The sequence below is a fragment of the Mesoplodon mirus genome (genome assembly GCF_964341445.2).
Source record: "Mesoplodon mirus genome assembly, contig: HAP1_SCAFFOLD_3276, whole genome shotgun sequence".
In the NCBI taxonomy this organism is placed as follows: Eukaryota; Metazoa; Chordata; class Mammalia; order Artiodactyla; family Ziphiidae; genus Mesoplodon; species Mesoplodon mirus.
The window spans coordinates 8,135-32,249 of NW_028294054.1; the positions used below are offsets into that span (position 1 = coordinate 8,135).

Sequence of the window (24,115 nt, forward strand, 5' to 3'; positions counted from 1 at the left end):
CTTTAAAGTTTTATCTTTCCCACCTGCCATAAAATAATTTCCTAATTTTTATTTAACTCCTCATAGAATTTATTTATGTATTTATTTTATTAGACACTCAGTGACACTGAAAGAATTCAAACTTCTTAAATACTTCTGTTTAGACTGGTTGATGTGTACACAGGGCTAATTTTAGGGAAAAAAAGAATACATACATTGTGAATCTTTTCTGTCTTTCTTAATCTCTCTTTTAGCTCTATTATTTTGTTCCTTAAGCCCACATGACATGACTTAGAAGTCACAAGCTGTTTTCTGAGCCTGATTCTTTACCTGATATTTATAGGATCTTAGCCAAATCATTTAGAATCTCTGAATCTCAAGGGGAAATTTTGAGCTATAAACAGATTGAGAATTCCTTCAACCAATCAATTTATTTATAAATCAGCAAGGCAAACATAATGCCTTTCTTTTTTTTCCTAGTGTAACGTCCTGGGACAAGAGAGATCTGGTGACTAAATAAATGAATAGATAGATAAATGAATGAATGAAGCATAGAATATTAATACATGTTTTAAAACAAGAGTGAATTTTCATTCATGGTTCTCAAAAAATGGTCCTCAAACCAGTAGCATCAGCATCATCTCAGAGTGTTGGAATAGCAAATTTTCAGGCTCCACCCTAGACCAACTGAATCACAAACACTGTGGATTGGGACCCAGTAATCTGTGTTTTGTCATAGTCTCCAAAATGATTCTGAAACACACTAAAATTCAAGAATCTCTGATTTAGGTTGTTTTTCAGTTAGTATATACTAATCAAAGTTTGATGCATTAATTGATAATGGGGTTGCCAGGCAATCCATGCACATCTAAATAGTTTTCCTGAAATTAACACCTTATGCCAAAGTTTGCAAATTGCTTTCCTTGGCATGTGCCATACAAAAGTGTTTATATTGTTTCATGTATGTAGTTAGGTGCCAATACTTAAACGTTGAGCATTTGGACAGCTCACAAAAAGAATCAGGATCTCTAAAAGTGTTGCCCTCTTTTCTGCATGGCAAGGATATGCTCAACATTAACCCCTCCAGCTTCATCACCACTGTATTCTCCTACTAAACTCCTTCTTTGTGTATTTGTGACTTAGAATTAAAAAAAAAAAAAGAAAAGCTGAGAGGTCGTAGAAATGATTAGCGTGACAGAAAACAAATGCATTCTGAAACCATCAGCTCGACCCTCTGGATTTCTGTTGCCAAAATTATTTTATCTTTAGTATATGTTTGTATATCTTTGCTCTTTTCATGATATTGGAAACTCATGTTTCTTTCAGACGAAAACACACACACATACAAACAACTTTTCATCATGACCAAAATTATTACAAGACATTCTTATAAGTTGTAGAGAAACAGCAGACTTCCATCCACTGACAGTTCAAGTTCTTTCCCTTTGCATTTCTCTCAAACTCTTTGAAGCCATGTGGGAACCTTTAAATCTAGCTAATCTCTGACTTTGCTTACTTTTGGCCACCGCCCTGATTCATTTCCTTCTCAGGGATTCCTGGCTCTCCCAGCTGTGGAAGCAGCAGGCCCTGTCTCTGTATGTAGTTCAAAATTTTTATATCTTAACTGCCTGTGAAGTCACTGACTACAACATTCGGATCATATCCTTAAACATTTTTTTCCCAGAGACAGGAGTGAGCCTCCCTGAGCGCACCTTGCCCTGCCCTTCAGGACTACCACCAGTACGCAGTGTTCCTTTCGGCAACTGCACCACCGACTGAAAACGAAAACTGAAAAAGGGATTAAATTGTGAGGTAAAGTTTTCTTTTTAAATCTCTTTTCTCTAAGTTTTGATCTTGCATCCACAGTGCATTGAGCTCCTTGAATGGTTTCCATTTTGAACACATGTTTATCATTGGGATGTTTTTACGTAATTGCAATTTTCCCATGGGAAACTCAGTGTTTCCTGTTATGTTTTGCAGAATCTCAGGCTTTCAGTGATCCCTTTTACTTTTCTGGGTTTAATGGGACTCTTGTGAAACATGCCAGGATTAAGGGTCTTCTCATAAAACTGTAAGCTTCATAAGCAAAAAAGGAGTCCACTCCAAGTTCTCACTTCTCTGTTTCCATCTCCCCTTAACCCCTATGTACACACATGCACATACACACAGATACACACCACGTTAAGGTACGCTCCACAATACAGAACATATTATTTAATTCATTTATTTCAGTAGCTGGAGTTTGATGTAGACCAAGTAGAACTGTACTTTGTTAGGGTGAAACAAATGGAAGAAATACTTTTTTCCCATTAAAAGAACCATTCACCTTTAGTGTCAGATGACTCAGTTACTTTCTCCTAAGAGGGGCATTGTTTTCCATTTTCTTTTTTTTTCTATTAATTTTTTAAGTCAATTTTAAACATGTTAATTTTTAGCTTATGGATCAACTTAACTAGGAAGATTTGTAGTATCATGTAGGCCACATAAAATTTATATAACCACATAAAATTTTTTGTCACTTTCTGGTAAGATTTAAAAGATTTTTAGGAAATGATTTTTATATTTTAAAGTAAATATCACTCATAAACCATAAAGACTTTTAGGAACCGACTTTTATATTTTAAAGTAAGTATTACTCATAAACTCAATAACATTAGTTATCTTATGTCTTTGAGCCCTCTTCCCTGAATCTATCTTCTCATATAATTCTAAGCTCATCATCATCCACTGGTCGTGATGAAGCAATGTTAATTCAAAACTGCTACTCCAACGTTCTTGAATTGGTTACACCCACTTCCCAGATGTGATTAGTATGTATTCACGATCATCTTGTTACTCATATCCATCCTTCTCTGAAAACATTTTTGCAGCATGAGGAGTTAAAGCTTTTTGTCAGAGCGAAGTTTGCTTTGTCAAAAACAGTTTCCCTACAATCAGGAACATCTTTGACTCTAGTCAGGCCCATCCATGTAGACATGCAGTATGACCAAGTGAGCAGAGCTGGGGAAACTGAAATCTATTTTTGAGACACACACTCACTTGCTGTGTGTCTGAGCAGACTCTCTGAAACTCTGTTTCCTAATCTCAATCTGTAAAATGAAAGTAAGACTTATTGTCAGGGTGGGTAGTGATTAGAGATAATATATATTAAACACAATCAACACCATTTTCTGGAAGAAACTTAATTCATTTTGATAAATCATTTATATACACCTTATATTGTCAGAGAGTAGATTAAAAGTGGTTTAAAATCATGCTTCCCAGGGCTTCCCTGGTGGCACAGTGGTTGAGAGTCCGCCTGCCGATGCAGGGTACACGGGTTCATGCCCCGGTCTGGGAAGATCCCAAATGCCGTGGAGTGGCTGGGCCCGTGAGCCATGGCCATTGAGCCTGCGCGTCTGGAGCCTGTGCTCCACAACGGGAGAGGCCATAACAATGAGAGGCCCACATACCGAAAAAAAAAAAAAATCACGCTTCCCAAATTTTCCTATGAGTATAAATTACTTGGGGATTTTATGGAAATATAGGTGTTGATTCTGGACTGGGGCCTGAGATTCTGCATTTCTAACAAGCTCTCAAATGATGACAATAGTGCATGGTGTTTGTACATGGACTGTATTTAAATAGCAATTATGAATCAATTATATAAATATAAAATAATAGTACAAGTTAAATTAAAATGAATAAATAAAGAAATGAAAATGTTAAGACATGAAATGGAGTTGGAATGATGTTATAAATGTATAACATAATGTTAACCACCTACTGTGTGGGGAAAAATTTTGTCTATATGATTTATAGCAGACACTATGGAAAATAAATGTGTCCTCAATACTCACTTGCTTTCCCATAACAATCTGTATTGTTTAATATGAGTTGGTAAGTGGACTTATAGCCCTCCTAAATTTTATATTCTAGAGCTAAAGAAGAAAAAGAGAGCCTCACTTATTTTCCTCAATTAATTCAGAATATATAAGTGTTCAAATGAGGTCTGGGATTGATATTTACCTTTACATAATCTGGAAAAAACAGTTTGCTAAGAAATTAATAGAATAAAATGTTTCAAGGGAAACTATCTCATTTACTATGTGAAGTAAAAATCTAATATCTGAATATATAATGTTGATTTCTGCCATCACTCATTCTTTATATCCAAACTTGGAAGTTACACTGTCCCCAAGATCTTAGAAGATTCTGGATGGGAAGTGTAGGTCTCATCATTCATTCATTCATTCATTCAGTTATTCAGTTCACTTAATACCTACTTTATTCCAAACACAGTGTTTACATACTCAGTTTCACTTCTTGCCACTTCCTGCTCTGCTGAGTTCTTGACCAAGCACATTATTTGTTCCCTTCTTGAGGCTGCTGATCCACAGTAATTCAGGCTAACGAATTTTTTCTACTAGAACCTGCCTCTGGACTAACAAGGGACCATGAAAGCAGCCAGATATTTTACCAAAAATAAAGGATAATTGAGAAGCATAGAAAGGGCAACAATTTAATATGGAATATTTAATAGAATTCTCCCCAAATGCCCAGTCTACTCAGCTCTCACTGGCATCCTTTTCTTAGGATCTTGCCTGCTGTAAACATGTTTGTGTCTACTCTCTGCTGAGACTCTGCTCTTTCATTAATATACACTTTTCTAAGCTTCTGAGGCTCCAACTCCTTTATTCTATGAGCAGTAATGAAGATGCAAAATTCAAATTATTTTCACTGTATTTCTAGCATAAGATGCCGTATATTTTAAGAAAAATCCATTCTTTAATAACAATTTTTATTGGGAAAACTTAAAGACACACTATTGTTGTAAGTATACCTGTTAATTATAAGATATAAAATATGACATATACTTCATGTCTTATAATGTAAAATGAAAAAATGTTTGTCCAGATTTCTCTCTTCTAGACTTTTTTAAGGGGCTAGAAGTTGAGGGCTAGTAAGGTGTAGAGAAGTTATCTCTAAAACACTAGTCTTTTACACCAACATATTTTTTCTTAATCTAAAGTATAACTTTTTCTATACAAATCAATTTTAAGCATATGAGTTTAAATTACAGCCAGCTTTTATATTAGTGACTTTGTTTGTGGTTCCCATTACACAAGTTACTAGTGAAAGCTTAATAAGTGCAATCACTTATTTAAAGCACTCTCAAAGAATTTGGAATCACCGAATTACTTACAAAATATTTGCCTGATAAAAAAATATATGTATCAATCAATTTGTCAATCAGAGGTGTAATTTAGCTTGTTAATTCAAACTCTATTTATCTGTTGTATACATTATCTATTATTATTGATTGACAGATTCTCATAAATAAATGGAAAAATAGATTATGATGGATCCTATAACTTCTACATTCCGCATTTCCTTCTATTTCTGAGATGTTTACATTCCATGGGGGCAGGGAGAGGGTTGTAAAATGAGAAACACATTAGGAAGAACAAGACTACAGTTTCACTTACAAAGTTCAGTGAAAATGAAGTGGAAAAAATAAATAATGAGGAGCTCTATGTGATGGTCAGTTCCATGTGTCAACGTGATTGGCTCACAGGGAGCCCAGATATTTGGTCAAACATTATTCTAGCTGTGTCTGTTAGTGTATTTTGGGGTGAAATTAACATTTGAATTGGTAGACTATGTAAAATAGAGTGCCCTCCCTGGTGTGGACAGGCCTCAACCACTCAGCTGAAGGTCTGAATCACATAAAAAGGAGGGCCCTCTGGGAGTAAGGGAGAATCCCTCCTGCCTGGCTGTCTTTGAGCTGGGACATTGTTTTTCTTACCTTCACACTTAAACTGAAATATTAGTTCTTCCTGGGTCTCAAGCCCGCTGGCCTTCAGAAGAGAACTACACCATTGGCTATCCTGGTTCTCCAGCCTGGGATAACTGTATATCTTTGGATTTGTCTGCATCCATAATCACGTGAGCCAATTCCTTATAATAAATTCCCTTCCTCTTCTCTCTTTCTCTCTCTCTCTCTCTCTCTCTCTCTCTCTCTCTCTCTCTCTATATATATATATATATATATATATATATATATATATATATACACACACATATATAATTGATTTGGTTTCTCTGGAGAACCCTGACTAATGCAGTCTCTCAGGACCCAAAATGTTTTGAATAGCTTAGTGGATCAATAAGGTTCTAATTCAGGGTTAGTATTATTATGATTATTATGATAAGGATAGTTTATTAATTAAAGAAGATGCATAGCAATTTTTATATTATATATATATATATATATATATATATATATATATATATATATACACATAAAGAGATTTACTGTACATAATTGGATTAGATAATTTTAGAGGCTGATAGGTCCTAAGATGTGCAGGATGAATTGGCAAGCTGGAGACCCAGAATAGCTGATGATTTAGTACCAGTTTGAGTCTGAATGCCTAAGAACAAGGAGAGCTAATGGTATAGTTCCAGTTCAAAACCTACCAGGCTTCAGACCCAGGAAAAGTCGATGTTTTATTTCCAGCCTGAATGCAGGAAAAAAGCTGATGTTAGAGTTCAAAGGCCATCAGCTAGGAAGAATTCTTTCTTACTCAGACTTTTTGTTCTATTCAGGTCTTCAACTCACTGAATGAGGCCAACCCACATTAGGGAAAGCAACCTGCTTTATTTAATACACCCATTTACAGATTAGTCTCATCCCAAAACATCCTCACAGAAACACCCAGAATAATGTTTGACCAAATATCTAGGCATCTCATGGTCCAGGCAAATTGACACATAAAATTAATCATCATAGCTTCTAAGCAAAACCGAGTAACAGAAACTAAATTTGCCCCCTTGTGTGAAACAACCAAAATGAATGATAGTGGATAGGAAACAAACAAACTGAGCCCTACAATTTCCCCAGCTTACTGCCATGAGAGAATTTCTGGGCCACAGCTTCAGGGAGGAAAACCCAGGTACACCACCAGACAGCCAATAAAAAATATCAGGCAGGCAAACTAGCTGAAGAAGGCAACCATAGAGAAAGGAAAAAATAGTTAATGGAAAACAATCTAGAACTCACACAGATGTTAGAGTTAGCAAAAAAAAAAAAAAAAGATATTAAAACAGTCATTATCGCTATATTCAATATGCTCAAAAAGTTGAGACATAAAAAGTAAAATCATTCCCAAAATGATCTTCTAGAGATGAAAACTACGTCTGAGAAAAAATTTCATTGGATGGTATTAACATCAGATTACACATTTCAGAAGAAAATGTTAGTGAACATGAAGAAATATAGCCATAGAAGTTATCCAAACTGAAACACAAAGAGAGAAAAAAATATTTTACAAAATGAGTAGAGCTTCAGTGAGCTGTGAACAGCTTTATGTAGCCTGGATTCTCAGAAAAAGAGAGAGAAATAAAAAAAAATTTTTTGGAAGAAATGAAGACTGTCAACACAATTCAAATAAGTTCAATAAACGTGAAGCATAGGCACACAACCACAAACACATGAAAATAACCACACCAAGGCACATCATAATTTAGTTGCTCAAAACCAGTGATAAAAAAAAAGAGGATCTTAGAAGCAGACAGGGAAAACAAATTCATTATACTCAGAAGAACCAAGGTGAGAAACACAACAGGTTTCCTGTGAGAAAAAAATGAGGTACAACTGGAGTATAACAATGACTGATAGATTTATTTTGCCTTAGGTCCAGATATTTTTTTAGCATATTTCTGTGAAGTGGGTTTTTTAATTCAAACTAAAATGTGCAGTTCTATTTCTTTCCATAGCTTCCATTAAAGACCTTTGATCTGCTTGTCACTGAGCCAGCTGCTGCTCTTGTAATCTACAGCTGTACACCCATAAAAATGCCCTTTGTATTTAGATCTCTTGTGCTCAGTGTGTTAAAGGCCAATTTTACTGTCAAGTTGCAGTGTCTTAATAACATTAGTTACTCAGTTTCTCATTTTTATCCTCTTTTCTCTCCATGATTTGATTATTATTAAGTATTCTATTAAGTATTTTTACAGTCTGGAACAAAGATGACTTCCCTAAAAGCTGTCCGGAGAAAAAATCTGAAGCTAGTCCATGGCTGTCCCATCACCTATGCTTTTGCAAACAACTGGGAAAAGATTGAACAGTTCCAAAGCAGGCCAGATGACATCGTGGTAGCCACTTACCCCAAATCAGGTGAGTTTTGTGGCCTGACAAATGCAGGTCTGACTTCAGCTCTTGTTCCCTGAAAATTAGCTTCTCTACAAAATCGTTAACATCCTAAATAAAATTAGTATTCCTAAAAGTCAGTCTAGCCATCTACTTTGAGTATATTAAAATGGACATTTGGGGCATAGAAAGGGAAACTCTGCAGAATTAATTTTCTAAGATAATATATTAAGATGGCAGGCTTCCAACTGGGACGTTTTGTCCCCAGATTCAGGTGAAGTTTATAAAAATGTTGTCTTTTGCCACAGGTACCACTTGGATTAGTGAAATTTTGGACATGGTTCTAAATGATGGAGATGTTGAAAACTGTAAGCGAGATGTTATAACTGTGAAAGTTCCAATGTTGGAAATGGCCCTTCCTGGACTAAGGATTTCAGGTAATTTTAAATCACCCAGAAATTATAATTTTGTAGTAGTATTTACATCACATATTAAATACTGTATTTGTGATGTCCATTCAAGGAAAATTGAGTATATTTGGTAACATAAAATGGAAGTTTTGCAAGCAGTACAGTAAGCAAGGCATACAGAGAAACTTTAGTTTAGTCCATTGCATGCACATCCAGGTATGCTAATCAAAGATAAAAGAATTTTGTTATAGAAAACAACTAAAAATCTCATTGATAAAAAAAAATGTTTCTTATCTTTTTGTTGTTGTTGTTGTTGTTGTTTTCCGGTATGCGGGCCTCTCACTGTTGTGGCCTCTCCCGTTGCGGAGCACAGGCTCCGGACGCACAGGCTCAGCGGCCATGGCTCACAGGCCCAGCCGTTCTGCGGCATGTGGGATCTTCCCGGACTGGGGCACGAACCCGTGTCCCCTGCATCGGCAGGCGGACTCTCAACCACTGCGCCACCAGGGAAGCCCTGTTTCTTATCTTTTACTGAATTTTGTTGTATAAAATTTGACAGATTAGAACAGTAATGTCTTAATTTAGAACATTGCTGTAATTAATAAATAAGAAGTACCAATGCCTCGTAAAATATAAAATTTATTATTAATACAATTCACTTTTCATTGCACAAATATTTACTGAGTGCTTCTAAAGAACTATGCACTGTGCTATGGACTAGATAAAAAATGATCAGTAGGGGCTTCCCTGGTGGCACAGTGGTTAATAATCTGCCTGCCAATGCAGTGGACACGGGTTTGAGCCCTGGCCCGGGAAGATCCCACATGCCGCAGAGCAACTAAGGCTGTGCACCACAACTACTGAGCCTGCGCTCTAGAGCCCATGAGCCACAATTACTGAAGCCTGCATGCCTAGAGCCTATGCTCTGCAACAAAAGAAGCCACTGCAATGAGAAGCCCTCACACTGCAACGAAGAGTAGCCCCTGCTCACGGCAACTAGAGAAAGCCTGCACACAGCAACGGAAGACCCAACGCAGCCAATAAATAAATAAATTAATTAATTAATTAATTAATTAAATCTATTTAAAAAATCAGTAAATTAGATGTCCAATCTCCAAGGAGCTTACAATAACACTGTGACATTAAATAAGTAAAGAAACTAGCAATATATGAATACTGTTAGCTTAACATATCCAGAGAATAGGGCTTTATGAAAGGGAACATCAGGAGACTTTACTTTAGATTGGGTAGTTAGGGATATCAGCTCTGAATGGAGACCTAAAGCTTTGCACAATGCTGGAGAAAGCATATTTCAGGACGATGAAGCATTAGGTATGGGGGCCTAGATGCTGAAAAGACCTAGGTGTAGTCCAGGGACTAAAAAATCAACCACCACCAACAACAACAACAATGAAAGAACGGAAAAGTGAGAGGCAAAACAGTTGGAGACTAGACAGGGACAGATCATGCAGGGCTTGTAATTCTTAAGAAATACTCAGTGAGCTAAGAGAGAATCAGCAGAGTAGGGTAGGGTATCATGAAAGCAAGTGAGAAGGGTTCAAAAAGCGAGGGCTAGCTTTCAAATGCTGCTAGAAACCTGGGATAAAAAGACAGTATTATGGTGGTGAATGTCTATCAATGTAAACAGCAGAATTCAAATTCTCTCGCCTACTGGAGCTAGTTACTTCCGCAGGCAGAGAAGGACCAGCTGAGAGGGTATCATTCCCTCTGTGTGGTTGCCTGAAGTCAGAGAGCAAATGCTAAAGCTTGAAACTAAAGGATTATTCTGGGACAAGCAACCAAAATGAGTACCGAGTGAGTTAAGACTCCAGAACCATAGAAAAGTATGAAATGAAAAAGTGATAGAATCAAAGTAATCAGGGACAGGGCAGTCAGAGATTACTGGTGAAAGACGGAGGTTGGGGGTGGGACATGAGTCTGTGTAGCATCACCAGAGAGTGAGTAGGTGAGATTCGGCAGGTAAAGGAGAGTAAACTGACACTCAGATTTCCTCTGCAACCTGAATGTGCATACTTGTGATGTCATTACATATTCCCAACATTCACATTTAAGTATGTAAAGGGTTCATTTAAAGGACCTCATGTGGCAAAACAATCACAAGACAGAAGAGGTTGAGAAATCTTTCAGTGAAGTTAAGAGATGGAAGAGGAAGAACAGATAGTGAAAACTTTATAAAAGAGCCACATAAAATTTCACGTCATGGACATTGAGGCAGAGTGAGTTGTGGAAGATTATGATTTCTCATTTCTGTATGCTGGATAAAGTGGCTGCCGCTACCAGGTCAGTAGAAACATAATGAATTAGCTGGTGGAATTTTACAGGTGTATAATTAATAGTTCCAGATAAAATCCAGGATACCCAATTAAATTTGAAAATCAGATAGATACCTCTTTTATTTAGTATATTTCAAATATTGCAGGGGAGATACTTACAGGTATCTGTTGTTTATGTGAAGTTCAAATTTAACTGGGATTCTTGCATCTTTATTTCCTAAGTCTGTCAACCCTATCTGCATTGATATTAAGGGGTTCTTCTTGATACCACCCTGTGCTATGAACTGTTCTCTACAGAATATTCACTGGTGAACATAACAAGCTATGCTTCTGCTCTTATGGAATCTCCATTCCAGTGTGCATTTGGGAATGAGGATGGGAAGAGGCATGGGAACTGACAATAAACAAATAAATAAGCATAAACTGTGAGACAAAATATGTGCTGTATAGAACATTTAAAAAGGATGATTTATTAGAAACGGAGTGGCTTTTTAATGTATGTAGTTAATTTTGTGAACAATTGAAGCATAGGATTGCTTTGAATGTGTGAGTCATACAATTTGGGGCAGGTGTGCCTTTGTGTGCAAAATATAGGAAGATGATATATATATAGGTTTAACAGGTAATCTAGAAGTTAGACTGGGTGTAAGTTATATTGTGAAATATGTGCAGGACTTTAAGATTGACTGGATGTGAAACCTGAAGGAGGAGACAAGAATAATTGAGATTTTAGGGACTGACAACTCTATATGGGATAGCATCATTAACAGATAAATCTGGGAAGTGATAAAGGTCACTGAGTCCATTAAAAAAATCATAAATTAAGGGTAATCCCAGCTCTTCCTGGTCTATGTCAGAAATTCTCTGAGTATGCCTTTACCCCAAAAGTGCCCTCAGACTGGCCAAGTCACTTATAGATTGATGTAGGCCCCTTGACTCTTCCTAGCTCTTCATGTAGAAAATAAATGGATACTTTCTGTCACAAGGAAGTTCATATAACCCTTAACCAAAGACTTAACTTGAAACTAAGTTCTATTACTTATTAGTTGTATGTCTTTAGAAACTTCAGCCAGCACCTAAAAATTGCACAAAAATTTCATTTTTTATATGCGTAGTATATATATATATATGACACATAAAGGAAATAATGAAAATGCAGGTACAACAAGTGATGCTCTACAAAGATATCATCTATACTACAATAGCTGCTGCATAACAATAGCCAATATGAGAATTACCAGTTATCAATAGCTCTGACATACAGGAAACATTTTTGTAATAATGCAAAGGCATGATAAAACTCCAAATTGCTAAGGTTGGTGTTATTACGTGTCATTTTGGAGGTGGTTAAAATTAAGCCTAGAGACTCTGTGATACTTTCAGATGTTTCATGATGAGTAAGTGATAAAGTTAGGATTTGAACCCAAAGAGGCTAACCGCAGAACCCAATCTCTTAACAATTAGAAAATATTGGCTCTTAGAATCCAGATAAATGATGCTTGACATTGGTTCAAAATTTAGCAGCATTATATAATGGTCAAAAATATTTTGAAAAGTTGGTTAAGAAAATCCGGAAATGCAGGCTCTTTGGAGACTCTAGTATCGCCATAACCAAACTAAATTTCCCTAGGTATAGAACAATTAGAGAAGAATCCATCTCCCCGGCTTGTGAAGACACATCTACCAATTGATCTCATTCCTAAGTCTTTCTGGGAAAACAACTGCAAGGTATACTCTAAACCACAAGTAAATTTTTGCGACTTTTAACCCTTTTTCACTCACATAGTAAGTAAAGTAATTGCTCAAATGTTTTGTTTATCTGTTACCATGAGAAGTGAGCTACATTAAAAAAAGTGTTTCGATTAAAAGAATACGTTTTAGCCTAAACATACATGCTCAAGTTTTCCAAAGTTTTGCAGCAACAAAATCCTTATCTCAGCACAATATTGCTACTATTATTTCTCAGCTGTCTTATATAGTTTGGCCTTCCCTGAAAACTCAGCATAAGGATATCATTTCTTATTTAATAGTTTGGTAAAATTCTTCAGTGAGACATTTGAGCCTGGATATTTGCTTTGGGGAAACTTTTAAATTTAAAACTCATTTTTTTTTTCAAAAATTGTGAAGCTGGGCCTCCCTGGTGGCGCAGTGGTTGAGAGTCCGCCTGCCGATGCAGGGGATACGGGTTCGTGCCCCGGTCCGGGAGGATCCCATATGCCGCAGAGCGGCTGGGCCCGTGAGCCATGGCCACTGAGCCTGAGCATCCAGAGCCTGTGCTCCGCAACGGGAGAGGCCACAACAGTGAGAGGCCCACATACCGCAAAAAAAAAAAAAAAAAAAAAAAAAAAAAAAAAATTGTGAAGCTATTCAGATTGTCTATCTGGCTTTTGCTAGTTTGTGATATGTGAGGAATTCTAAGTTGTTGAGTTTTGTAATGAAATGTTGTTAATAATATTCCCATTTTATTCTTTCTTTTAACAGGCTTTTTTTTTACAGCAATTTATCTATTTTAAAGCAAATTTATTTTGACAGAAAATTGAGAGGAAGTTAAAGAGGTTTTCCTTATATCCCTTGATCCCACATATCCATAGACGCCCCATCATCAATATCTCTGACCTCTCACCAGAGCGATACATTTGTTACAATTGTTGAACCTACATGGACACATCATTACCTTCCAAAGTCCATAATTTACCTTAGAGTTCACTATTGGTGTTGTACATTCCATGGGTTTGGACAAATGTATGACGACATGTATATACCATTATAGTACCATACAGTGCAGTTTCACTGCCCTATAAATCCTCTGTGCTCCACCTATTCATTTCCTCCCCCTAACCCTGGCAACCACTGATCTTCTTATTGCCTCCATAGTTTTGCCTTTTCCAGTATGTCATATTGTTAGAATCATACATATGTAGCCTTTTCAGATTGTATTCTTTCACTGAGTAATATGCCTTTAATATTCTTCCATGTCTTTTCATGGCTTGATAGCTCATTTCTTGTTAGTAATGAATAATAGTCTATTGACTGGAGGTACCAGAGTTTATTTATCCAGTAATCTACTGAAGGACATTATGGTTGTTTCCAAATTTTGGCAATTATGAACAAAGCTAGTATAAACATCCATTTGCAGGTTTTTGTGTGAACTTTATTTTTCAACTCCTTTGGGTAAATACCAAGTAATGTAATTTCTGGATCATATGGTAAAAGTATATTTTGTTTTGAAAGAAACAAGTGTCTTACGAAGTAGCAGTATCATTTTGCATCCCCACCAGCAATGAATGAGAGTCCCTGTTGTTCCACACCCTCACCAGGATTTAGTGTTGTCACTTTTCTAGATTTTGGCCATTCTAAAAAGTATAGAGTTGTGTTTCGTTGTTTTAATTTGCATTTCCCTGATGAAGTAAGATGTTTGGTATCTTTTCACACTCTTATTTTTCTTTTAATAGCTGCAAGGTTTGTTGTGATATCCCGTTTTTTATTGATACTAGTAATTTGTGTCTTCTCTATTTATTTTGTCAGTCTTGTTAGATGTTTATCAATTTTGTTGATTTTTTTTAAAGATCCAGCTTTTTGTTTCATTAATTTTCTTAATATTTTCCTGTTTTTAATTTCATGGATTTCAAATCTGTTGGTTTACATGCCTACTATATGTTACTTTTTTTCTTAAATAAAATATCATTATTTGATTTTTTTCATTCTCCCCCTGCAGATGATTTATCTGGCTCGAAATGCCAAGGATGTTGCAGTCTCATTTTACCATTTTGACTTAATGAATAATTTACAACCTCTTCCAGGAACCTGGGGAGAATATCTAGAGAAATTCTTGACTGGAAATGGTAGGATGGCCTTGGCTAAAAATTAATGTCATTTTTAAATTATTTTTAATAATAATATTAACCATTATAAGAATGAATTTTCCTTTCAAAACACTTATTTTTCCAAATCAGTAACAAGTACATTCAAATACCATTTAAAAATTAAATCAAATACATCTAATATTTTACTATGACATTCAATATATAAACCTTGTATTAAACATTGGCTTAATGAAAATATTCTTGAATCTCTTTTTAGTTGCTAAAAACCCATTCTCAGTTCCTGTTCAGAATAGAAATTGTTTAACTTGCCCAAATCATTAGTTAAATCTGTTACAGATATATTTATAGTACTTAGTAAATAATTGATTGAGTACTTCATAAAAGAATAGTTTTCTTCTGTGTGAGGCTAAGTATAACCTATTAGAGGTCAATGTATTTTCATTTGAAATACGTCTTTTGTACTTAATATTTTTAAAAATCTGATTATACACCCATAAATGGCTGATGGTATATAATTGTTTAAATTGGCTTTACAGTCTCAGTTCCCTTGAGTACTAAATTTCACAAAATGTTTGTACACTTTGACTTATTGGTCACAAACAAATCTTTGATTTGATGAATGCTTATGGAAATAGCCTGTTTCTCTGGTTTTAGTGGCCTTCGGCTCCTGGTTTAATCATGTTAAAAGCTGGTGGAAGAAAAAGGAAGAACACCCAATACTTTTCTTATTCTATGAAGATATGAAAGAGGTAAAATGGTAGAAATGCATTCTAGATAATTCTTCAGCTACATCCTGGGGTAAAAGGATTATTATATTTTTTTCAACTTAATCTATGGAGTCCAAAATGACATGATTGCTTTACCTATTTTCCATGCCTGCTTACCCAAATCTTGTTAAGGTCATTAATGACACTAACTGAAATCAATGACATTTTTATCCTCTTATCCTTTTAAACATTGTGTTTCTTTTGAGCACCTTTTCTTATCGATCTTCTCTCCTACGTTTAATTGGTTATCACACTGTCATGGTTTTCCTGTGAATCTCTATCATTTAGTCATTTTTCTTTTTGAACTCTTTGCTATAGTTTGATGATCACGTCCAAGCCCACTGTTGCCAAAACTATTTATGTGCTAATGACCCACCAAAAACTCCATTTTAACTTCTACCCTGAATTCAAACCCATGTTTTTATTAAAACAACCCTCAAATTTAACATGTTCAAAACTAAGCTCATCTTGCTTCTCTCTCTCCAACAGGTAATCATTTTCCTTTATTCTCTCTTTTGGTTAATGATGTTTGGTTGTTCATTCAGTGTTCAAAGCTTGAAAGTAAATTGTCCTCACTGGCTTTCATGTAACTGATATGGTTCCACTATATCCTGAACATCCCATTGTTTCACATGCTCTAACTATTATATCTTTCAAATATGTACTTCTCCTTTACATCAGCTCGGTGCTTTGTGACCACCTAGAGGGGTGGGATAGGGAGGGTGGGAAGGAGAAGCAAGAGGGAGGGGATATGGGGATATATGTATACATATAGCTGATTCATTTTGTTATACAGCAGAAACTAACACACTATTGGAAAGCAATTATATTCCAATAAAGATGTTAAAAAAAAGACAACAAACTGAGATTGCAAAAAAAAAAATACACATGCACACACATTCACCACACACACACACACACACATACATAAAAACACAGAGAGTTAATAAGACATATTATTAAATGCTGTTGCTTCCCTATTACATAACAGATGCAGTCCAAATCCTTCAGCAGAACATCCAAGGATGTTCTCAATTTTACCCCAATTCATCTTTCTTGATTCATAGCCTCTCCCACTCCTGTAAACAACTCAGCTCTAACTGCAACCATTTTCCTTTTTTTTCTCCCTTGAACACACTGTTAGAACTTATACCTCCAAGAATTTTAACTATTTTCTCTACTGGGAATTCACTCTCCTACTGCTCAGGAGACTGCATCTTGGTAAACTCTGACTCATCTTTCTAAACTCAGCTTAGATGTTACCCCCTCAAAATCTTTCTAGATATATCTATGTAGATTTTAACTTAGCTTCCTAAAAAGTTATAAATATTGTTTATGTCATTAGAATCTGAAAAAAAATGATTTCTTCCTCAGATTTTTTTCTTCTTATTCTCAAAGACCAATGAATAATTTAAGTCTTGATATCTTTGCAACTTCATTGGAGTTTATTTTTAATAATTTACATCCAAGCAAGATTTTGTCAGTATTTACACTTTAAAAAAATACCTGAAGTTTTCCCTGAATTTATTATTTTTGTTTTTAAATATTATTATTAAGAAAAAGAAAGCAATTTTGATGAAGAACAGAAAAATGAAGGCAGAAAGAATAAAGATACTGGGTCCCTAAAACATTCACATTTCAAATCTGATTACAAATTGAGCTTAAAATTGTTGCTATAATCTTTTTCTCTAAATACTGTTAATATTTAGGCCAAGATTTATTCTTATTGTACTTTGAATGAAAACTAAAAATGTAAGATTTAGAACAAACAAAATATTCTATTCTACTATTACTAAACATAAATTATTGATTTTTTCATTTTTAAGATTTTTTTCACATTACGTTAATGAGTTATTTTTTACCATTTTCTTGAATATGTCTCTTTACCCACTGATAGAATCCAAAGAAAGAAATCAAGAAGATTGTGAGGTTTCTAGAGAAGAACCTGAATGATGAGATCTTGGATAAGATCATCCATCATACATCCTTTGAAATGATGAAGGACAACCCTCTGGTGAATTATACACATCTACCAAGTACAGTGATGGATCACAGTATATCCTCTTTTATGCGCAAAGGTTAATATTTTGCTGAGTTTAATTTTCCTTTTTGCTTTCTTATGAATTACTCTGAAGTGAGGATTAGCTTTGTAATCTCTACCAAGTTACTTAGCCAATTTTGGCATCAATTTCTTCATCTGTAAAATAAGGACACTAAAAATACCTACCACAAAAGTCGCTGAATTAGGTTAGAAATTATTAAAGGAAATAATGCATGTAAACACGTTATTAAAATACCTTGAGTACTTGATACATATTTCTCCTTCTATTTACTACCCTCCTAAAAGGGAGTGGTTTTGTCAATTCTGATGTGAGTCATTCCAAATTTTTTATTACTAAATCTTAAATCTTTGTTTAAATTGTCATAGGCCTTCTTCTCCTCCCCAGTAATAAACTAATGTCACTCAATACAGTACCATCTTCTTTAAAAACTCCTTATCATTTAGAAAGCAGTGGTCATTTTGTTAAGAAGGATTCACCAAGAGTAATGACATTTTTTTACCATATGGGAAGTTTTTGCTCCCTAAAAATACTGTCTGAATTATATGAAAACATAGACTCTAAAGTTAACTTAAAAAGATGACAATAGAGAAATATGGCATTCACTGTCAAAATACAGCTCTATTTCCATTAAAGCAAATACTGTATATTATGGTTTATTGTACATGGCTTGTGTCAAAAATCTGTTATTAATGATAAAAATAATGCATTTAACAAATTATTAACTAAAATTTGAGAAGTTATCCACCTAGTCTTGCCACCTTTCTTTTCAATGTCCTTTACTGGATTGGAAAGGAAAAGATAAAATTTCAGTTGGTGTGCCGGGAAGTAAACACAACCCTAGGAATATATAGTGCATATGAACATGTGGATCAAAACCCTCAATTTTGAAATAGTTATATGATTACAGATATTTCTAACACAGTTTTCTCTGTACCTTCGTGTAGTCCTATGCTAAAAACACTAAATTATGTTTTTATTTTAATTTTCAAAAACACTGCACTTAAAAAATAAGCTGTGGTATAAGAGGGCAAGGCAAATTTTTCATTGTAAATGGTGCATTACAAGTTTGAACAAAGAAGACTGATACATGCACAACACACACACAACACACACACACACACGTTTTTCTTGTTGAATAAACAGAGGCAAAAAACCTCTTTAATTAAACAAGGCAAATTTTCATTATGCCAGATTATTGAATGTAACTTCCAGGAGAGTTTTATCCCCAGTCATATGGAAATTGATACTATCTAATGATATCTCATTAGGGTATAAAGATAGATGAGATAAGCTCAGTATCTGAATTCCATGATTTCGCCAACTTCAAAGGAAAAGGGTATATGAGAGAGACAGTTTTTATATCCCCTCTGGGAGTAGTGAAGAACATAACCTTTGTGGTCAGATTGCTCTGGGGTTTATCGAGGCTATGCCACTCACTGAACCTTTGACTTTGCATATATTAATAAATCTGCCAAAGTTTCAGTTACATCACTGACAAAATGAAGAAAAGAATAACACCTATAGCACAAGTTTTGGGGGAGGATTTTGGTAAAAGATATATAAGCATTTACTATATTTTTTCTGACCAAAAGTGATATACACAAAATTAGCAAGTCGTATTACTCTAATATGTTCTAATCTAATAGTTCAAGATGCATCTATTCATTTATTCATTCATGCATTCAATAACACTTAAAGAATACTCTTTATTCATTAGTTAATATTTATGAAAAGCTCTTCATGAACACCTATATACAGCTCATATTCTCTAGAATATAAATGACATGTACATCTGCCTCAAGAAGCTCATAATGTAATACAAGAGGCATGCATGTAATGAATATTGAAAAGGGCTCAAAACTGAAGAATGAACAAAGGGCCAAGCATAGTTTGGCCTTCAGTCTTGAAGGAGTCCATGTTGGATAAATCAAGGTCAAAATTTAGTTACACAATAGTAACGATGTTATGGAGAGGATAGATAATGTCCAATGTTTATGCCTATGTCCCAAACAGCAACAAAACAAAAAACCCTGAGATTTGGCAAGAATTTATTTTATCAAAAAAAAAATTTTATACTTCCCTCACTCTTGTGAAGCAAATGTGTTTGTGTATGTAGTATTTATATTCAAAATAGAAGATTATTAGACGACTTTTATATATGACTCTTTATTGTTTAAATCTGCACTTTCTCTTTTCAGTGGCATCTTTGGAGGTGTACTATCCCAGATATGCACTACTCTCACATACATTCCAAAGAACTATTATTTGCTGAAAACAGAATAAAGTAAAATAACCAGGGAAACAACCTTGTCTATGGGGATGTTTTTCATTAAAAGGATTTTAAATCTTCATGAAGTAATCATGGATTAATAAGGCTTGAAATTCAATACAATTATATTTAATATTAAATAAATTGGCAAAATTAATGTTTTCCTCCAAACACATTAACAGTACATTAAAAATTTATTAATTCTTCAAATATATATTTTTAAGCATCCAGTATAAAAGATTAAATGTAAATTTATATCACAACAGTTTCACCTTTGTAAAAATGGTTCAGGGATTTTATGTGTTTGATTTTAATGCTATTCTTCTCTAAAATTAAAATAAGATATGTCTAGTGAATTCAGGAAACACAAATATCATCCAAATATCATAACATCCTCGTTTATTACTTTTGTGAAATGATACTTATCAGCTTTCTGTTTCATTGTTTGATTGTGCTCATGACCAGTCCTTTGTACAGTTTCCAAAGGTAACTCATGAAATAGAATACTCCCTGATCATTGATCCAGTGACCAGTGGTAACCCCATGACCTAGGACAATTAGAAACACTAAAATAATTTATTTTAGGAAACTATTGTACAGCCCATAAATTTAGACAAGAAAATTAACCTTTCTTATATATTTTTAAAAGCCAGACTCTGCACCTTATTTTTGAGAAAAGAGGCAAGAATATACAATGGAGAAAATACAGCCTCTTCAATAAGAGGTGCTGGGAAAACTGGACAGCTACATGTAAAAGAAGGAAATTAGAACACTTCCTAACACCATACACAAAATAAACTCAAAACGGATTAAAGACCTAAATGTAAAGCCAGACAATGTAAAACTCTTAGAGGAAAACATAGGCAGAACACTCTATGAAATCAATCACAGCAAGATTCTTTTTGATCCACCTCCTAGAGAAATGGAAATAAAAACAAAAATAAACAAATGGGACCTAATGAAACTTAAAAGCTTTTGCACAGCAAAGGAAATCATAAACAAGATGAAAAGACAACCCTCAGAATGGGAGATAATATTTGCAAACAAAGCAACTGACAAAGGATTAATCTCCAAAATTTACAAGCAGCTCAATATCAGAAAAAACAAACAACCCAATCCAAAAATGGGCAGAAAACCTAAATAGACATTTCTTCAAAGAAGATATACAGATTGCCAACAAACACATGAAAGGATGTTCAACATCACTAATCATTAGAGAAATGCAAATCAAAACTACAGTGAGGTATCACCTCACACCAGTCAGAATGGCCATCATCAAAAAATCTACAAACAATAAATTCTGGAGAGGGTTTGGAGAAAAGGAAACCCTCTTGTACTTGGTGGGAATGTAAATTGATACAGCCACTATGGAGAACAGTATGGAGATTCCTTAAAAAACTAAAAATAGAACTACCATAAAACCCAACAATCCCACTACTGGGATTACAAATCTTTTCTTTTGGTATACATTAGCTTTTCCTTCATAATGAAAATATTTTATTCATTCATATGTTTTCTTATTTGTAATTTTTAGGGATTGCAGGTGACTGGAAGAATTACTTCACTGTTGCCCAAAATGAGAAATTTGATGCCATTTATAAGAAGGAAATGTCTGAAACTGAACTTCATTTCCACACACAGATTTAAAGAGCCTAAACTGAAAATTTGAAGAGAGAAGTCTGACCTGCAGTGCGTTGAAACAGGGGCAGTTATGACTTGATTTTGGCAATTGAATGGTTTTATAAAGGGAAAAAATGTGCTTTTAAAACTTTGATTCTTCAGTGTTGTTAATCAAGTCCCCACTCACTGAGTTTCCAAGTTCCCTAAAATTAGGACAAACTGTTACCTTTTTGTAGGCTATTCCTGCCTTTTCCTAGACCAGTACTGACAAGAAAGTTTCCTACTCAATCTCTATATATTGTGATTTAAAATGAAGTTCTACTCCCTACTAACCTAACCCAAGAAATGCTGCTTTAACACTGACACTATATTTCCTAGCTCTGCCCCAATTTCCCTTTCCTAAAAACTTGACCCAGGACGCTCTCTTCCATTGCTGTCTTCTGGGTTTCATGTTGTTCCCTGAGTCATAGCTCATCTTGTAATGCCTCTCTTGGAATTATACAGTTCATGTCCTAGATAGTATGGTTCAGATTTTGGAAATGTTATTTCCATACCTAATTTCTGTTTATCAAAATTTCTAATTTCTGAGTATGTAATTTTTGAGTCTCTAAAGGTGAAGGATCATCATTAGTCTCCCTAAGGCTCTCCCCTGGGAACAGGAGCTTTGGTCTGAGAGTCTGGACTGAGGGCTGGAACCCGTTTCCTATGGAGAGTCCTTCCAAAATTCAACAACTTCTTCTGAATTCCTGAGAATTTCTTATTGTCATGATATGGTTACCATTTGGGAACTTTGGATTCTTCATCTTGTGTCTGAACAGATGTGTATCCTTTAATACCAATTTCAATACCCTAGATATAATCACATCTACCGCTAAAACTTTCCAATCTGGTGCCTACAAGAGACTCTCTAGGCTGAATCTCCACCTACACCCTCCAGACCCAATGTCCCTTCTACCTACTTTTCCACACTTAGGTCTATCTGCTGGTCTCTTTGATAGATGTTTCTTTGAATCATAAGTCTTTAAGTAAATGTTCGTAATTTCTAAGGTAAATTTTACAGGAAATGTCTCATTTAATGAGATACATTAGCATTCTTTTATTTTTAATTGACGCATAGTTGATTAACAATATTATATTAGCTTCAGGTGTGCAACATAATGAGTCAATTTTTTATAGACTGTACTACAAAGTTATTACAAAATAAAGACTATATTTCTCTGTGCTGTACAATATATCCTCATTGCTTTTTTATTTTACACATAGTAGTTTGCATAGTTTAATCACATACCACTATTTTGCCCCTCCCTACTTCCCTCTTCCCACTGGTAACCACTAATTTATTCTCTATATCTCTGAATCTGTTTCTGTTATGTTATATTCGTTTGTTTTATTTTTTAGATTCCACTCATAAGGATCAAGTAGAGTATGTGTCTTTCTCTGTCCAACTGATTTCACTAAGCATAATACCCGCTAAGTATATTTACATTATTGCAAATGTCAGAATTTCATTCTGCCTATGTTAGGCTGTGTTATCTATTGCTATTTCCACATGACGAAGATTAATGATTCTTGTTTTTCAAGTAACTGCCAGAGAGGTAATTTAGAGAGAGAGACAGATAGATAATGACACTCCTTTTGTACCAATTGGATTCATATTTGAAAATGCAAAAAAATAAACAAATAAAACTTAAACTCAGTGGTTTAATATAATTTGAAAGGAAGAAGGAAGTTAAGTGAATTATACAACTCAACATTGGGCCTTTAGCCAAATGTACACTGTGTTTCAAAATAAAAGAAATGGGTAACTTTTCCAAGTACAGCTTGCCCAGTGTGTGAACTATTCATTAGCTTAAACAATTGGTGTAGATTCAGTTACATTGAGAACATTTTTGCTCATTTCCTGGGTAATTATTCCTTCTATTGTGTAAGAGCTAAATTTCTAAGTAGATTAGTATGTGTGAAAACTGTACTCTCCCATTGTTTTGCTTGAATTGTTCTTAATGACATACTTTGGGGTCTTAGGCTTGAAGCACATTGGACCTCTGCAAAGAATCCAAAACACAAGGAAAGTAAACCAGAAAAAGACAAAAAATATATAATAAATAGATATAAAGTAAAATCTTTTCATAGCTGCCTACTGGTTCAGGCATAGTATTTGAGTGGTCCAAAATTCTATCCCAATATCTGAATTTTCCACCACCAGCATGAGTTTACTTTTTTCGAAGTATAATAGACACACAGAAGTGTACAAATCTTAAGTATCCAGATAAATTTTCCCAAGTAAACATAGCTGGGTAACCATATCCATATCTCAAGAAACAGAATAATATCAACATACAAGAGCTTTCCCCTCTCTTGAACCCCCTTCCAGTCAATATTTCCCACACTGAAAATCACAATCCTGATTTACAAAATCATAGATTTGATTTGTTTCTTTTTGAAATTTATATTAATGGAATGATACAGGTGGTCTCTTTAACTTTCTGACTTTTTTCACTCAACATTATAATTGGGAGATTTACCCATGCTGCAACAGTTGTATTTTTTTATCTCTATATAGTACTCCATTGTTGAAATATACCAATATTTATTTGCTTTTGATGGGCATTTGAAGACTTTCCTGTTTGTTTTTTACAAATATTTCTGCTATGAGCATTCTAGTTCATATTTTTGATATATATACATATTTTCAATGCATTTTCCTTGAGTTCAACCTAAGGGTTAAATTGCTAGATAATATGATATGCACAGGTTT

The 24,115-nt window shown here is 34.7% G+C and overlaps 1 protein-coding gene across 1 annotated transcript; it reads left to right on the top strand.

Moving 5' to 3' along the window:
* Positions 1-1,457: 1,457 nt before the first annotated feature.
* Positions 1,458-22,577, top strand: LOC309798405 (sulfotransferase 1B1-like). The gene is made up of 9 exons (XM_082646595.1): positions 1,458-1,574; positions 1,664-1,791; positions 7,981-8,140; positions 8,422-8,550; positions 12,448-12,545; positions 14,533-14,659; positions 15,296-15,390; positions 17,306-17,486; positions 21,275-22,577. The coding sequence occupies exons 3-9, from the start codon at positions 7,993-7,995 to the stop codon at positions 21,385-21,387; spliced, it is 891 nt and encodes a 296-aa protein (XP_082502721.1). The 5' UTR covers positions 1,458-1,574; positions 1,664-1,791; positions 7,981-7,992; the 3' UTR covers positions 21,388-22,577.
* The last annotated feature ends 1,538 nt before the right edge of the window (positions 22,578-24,115 follow it).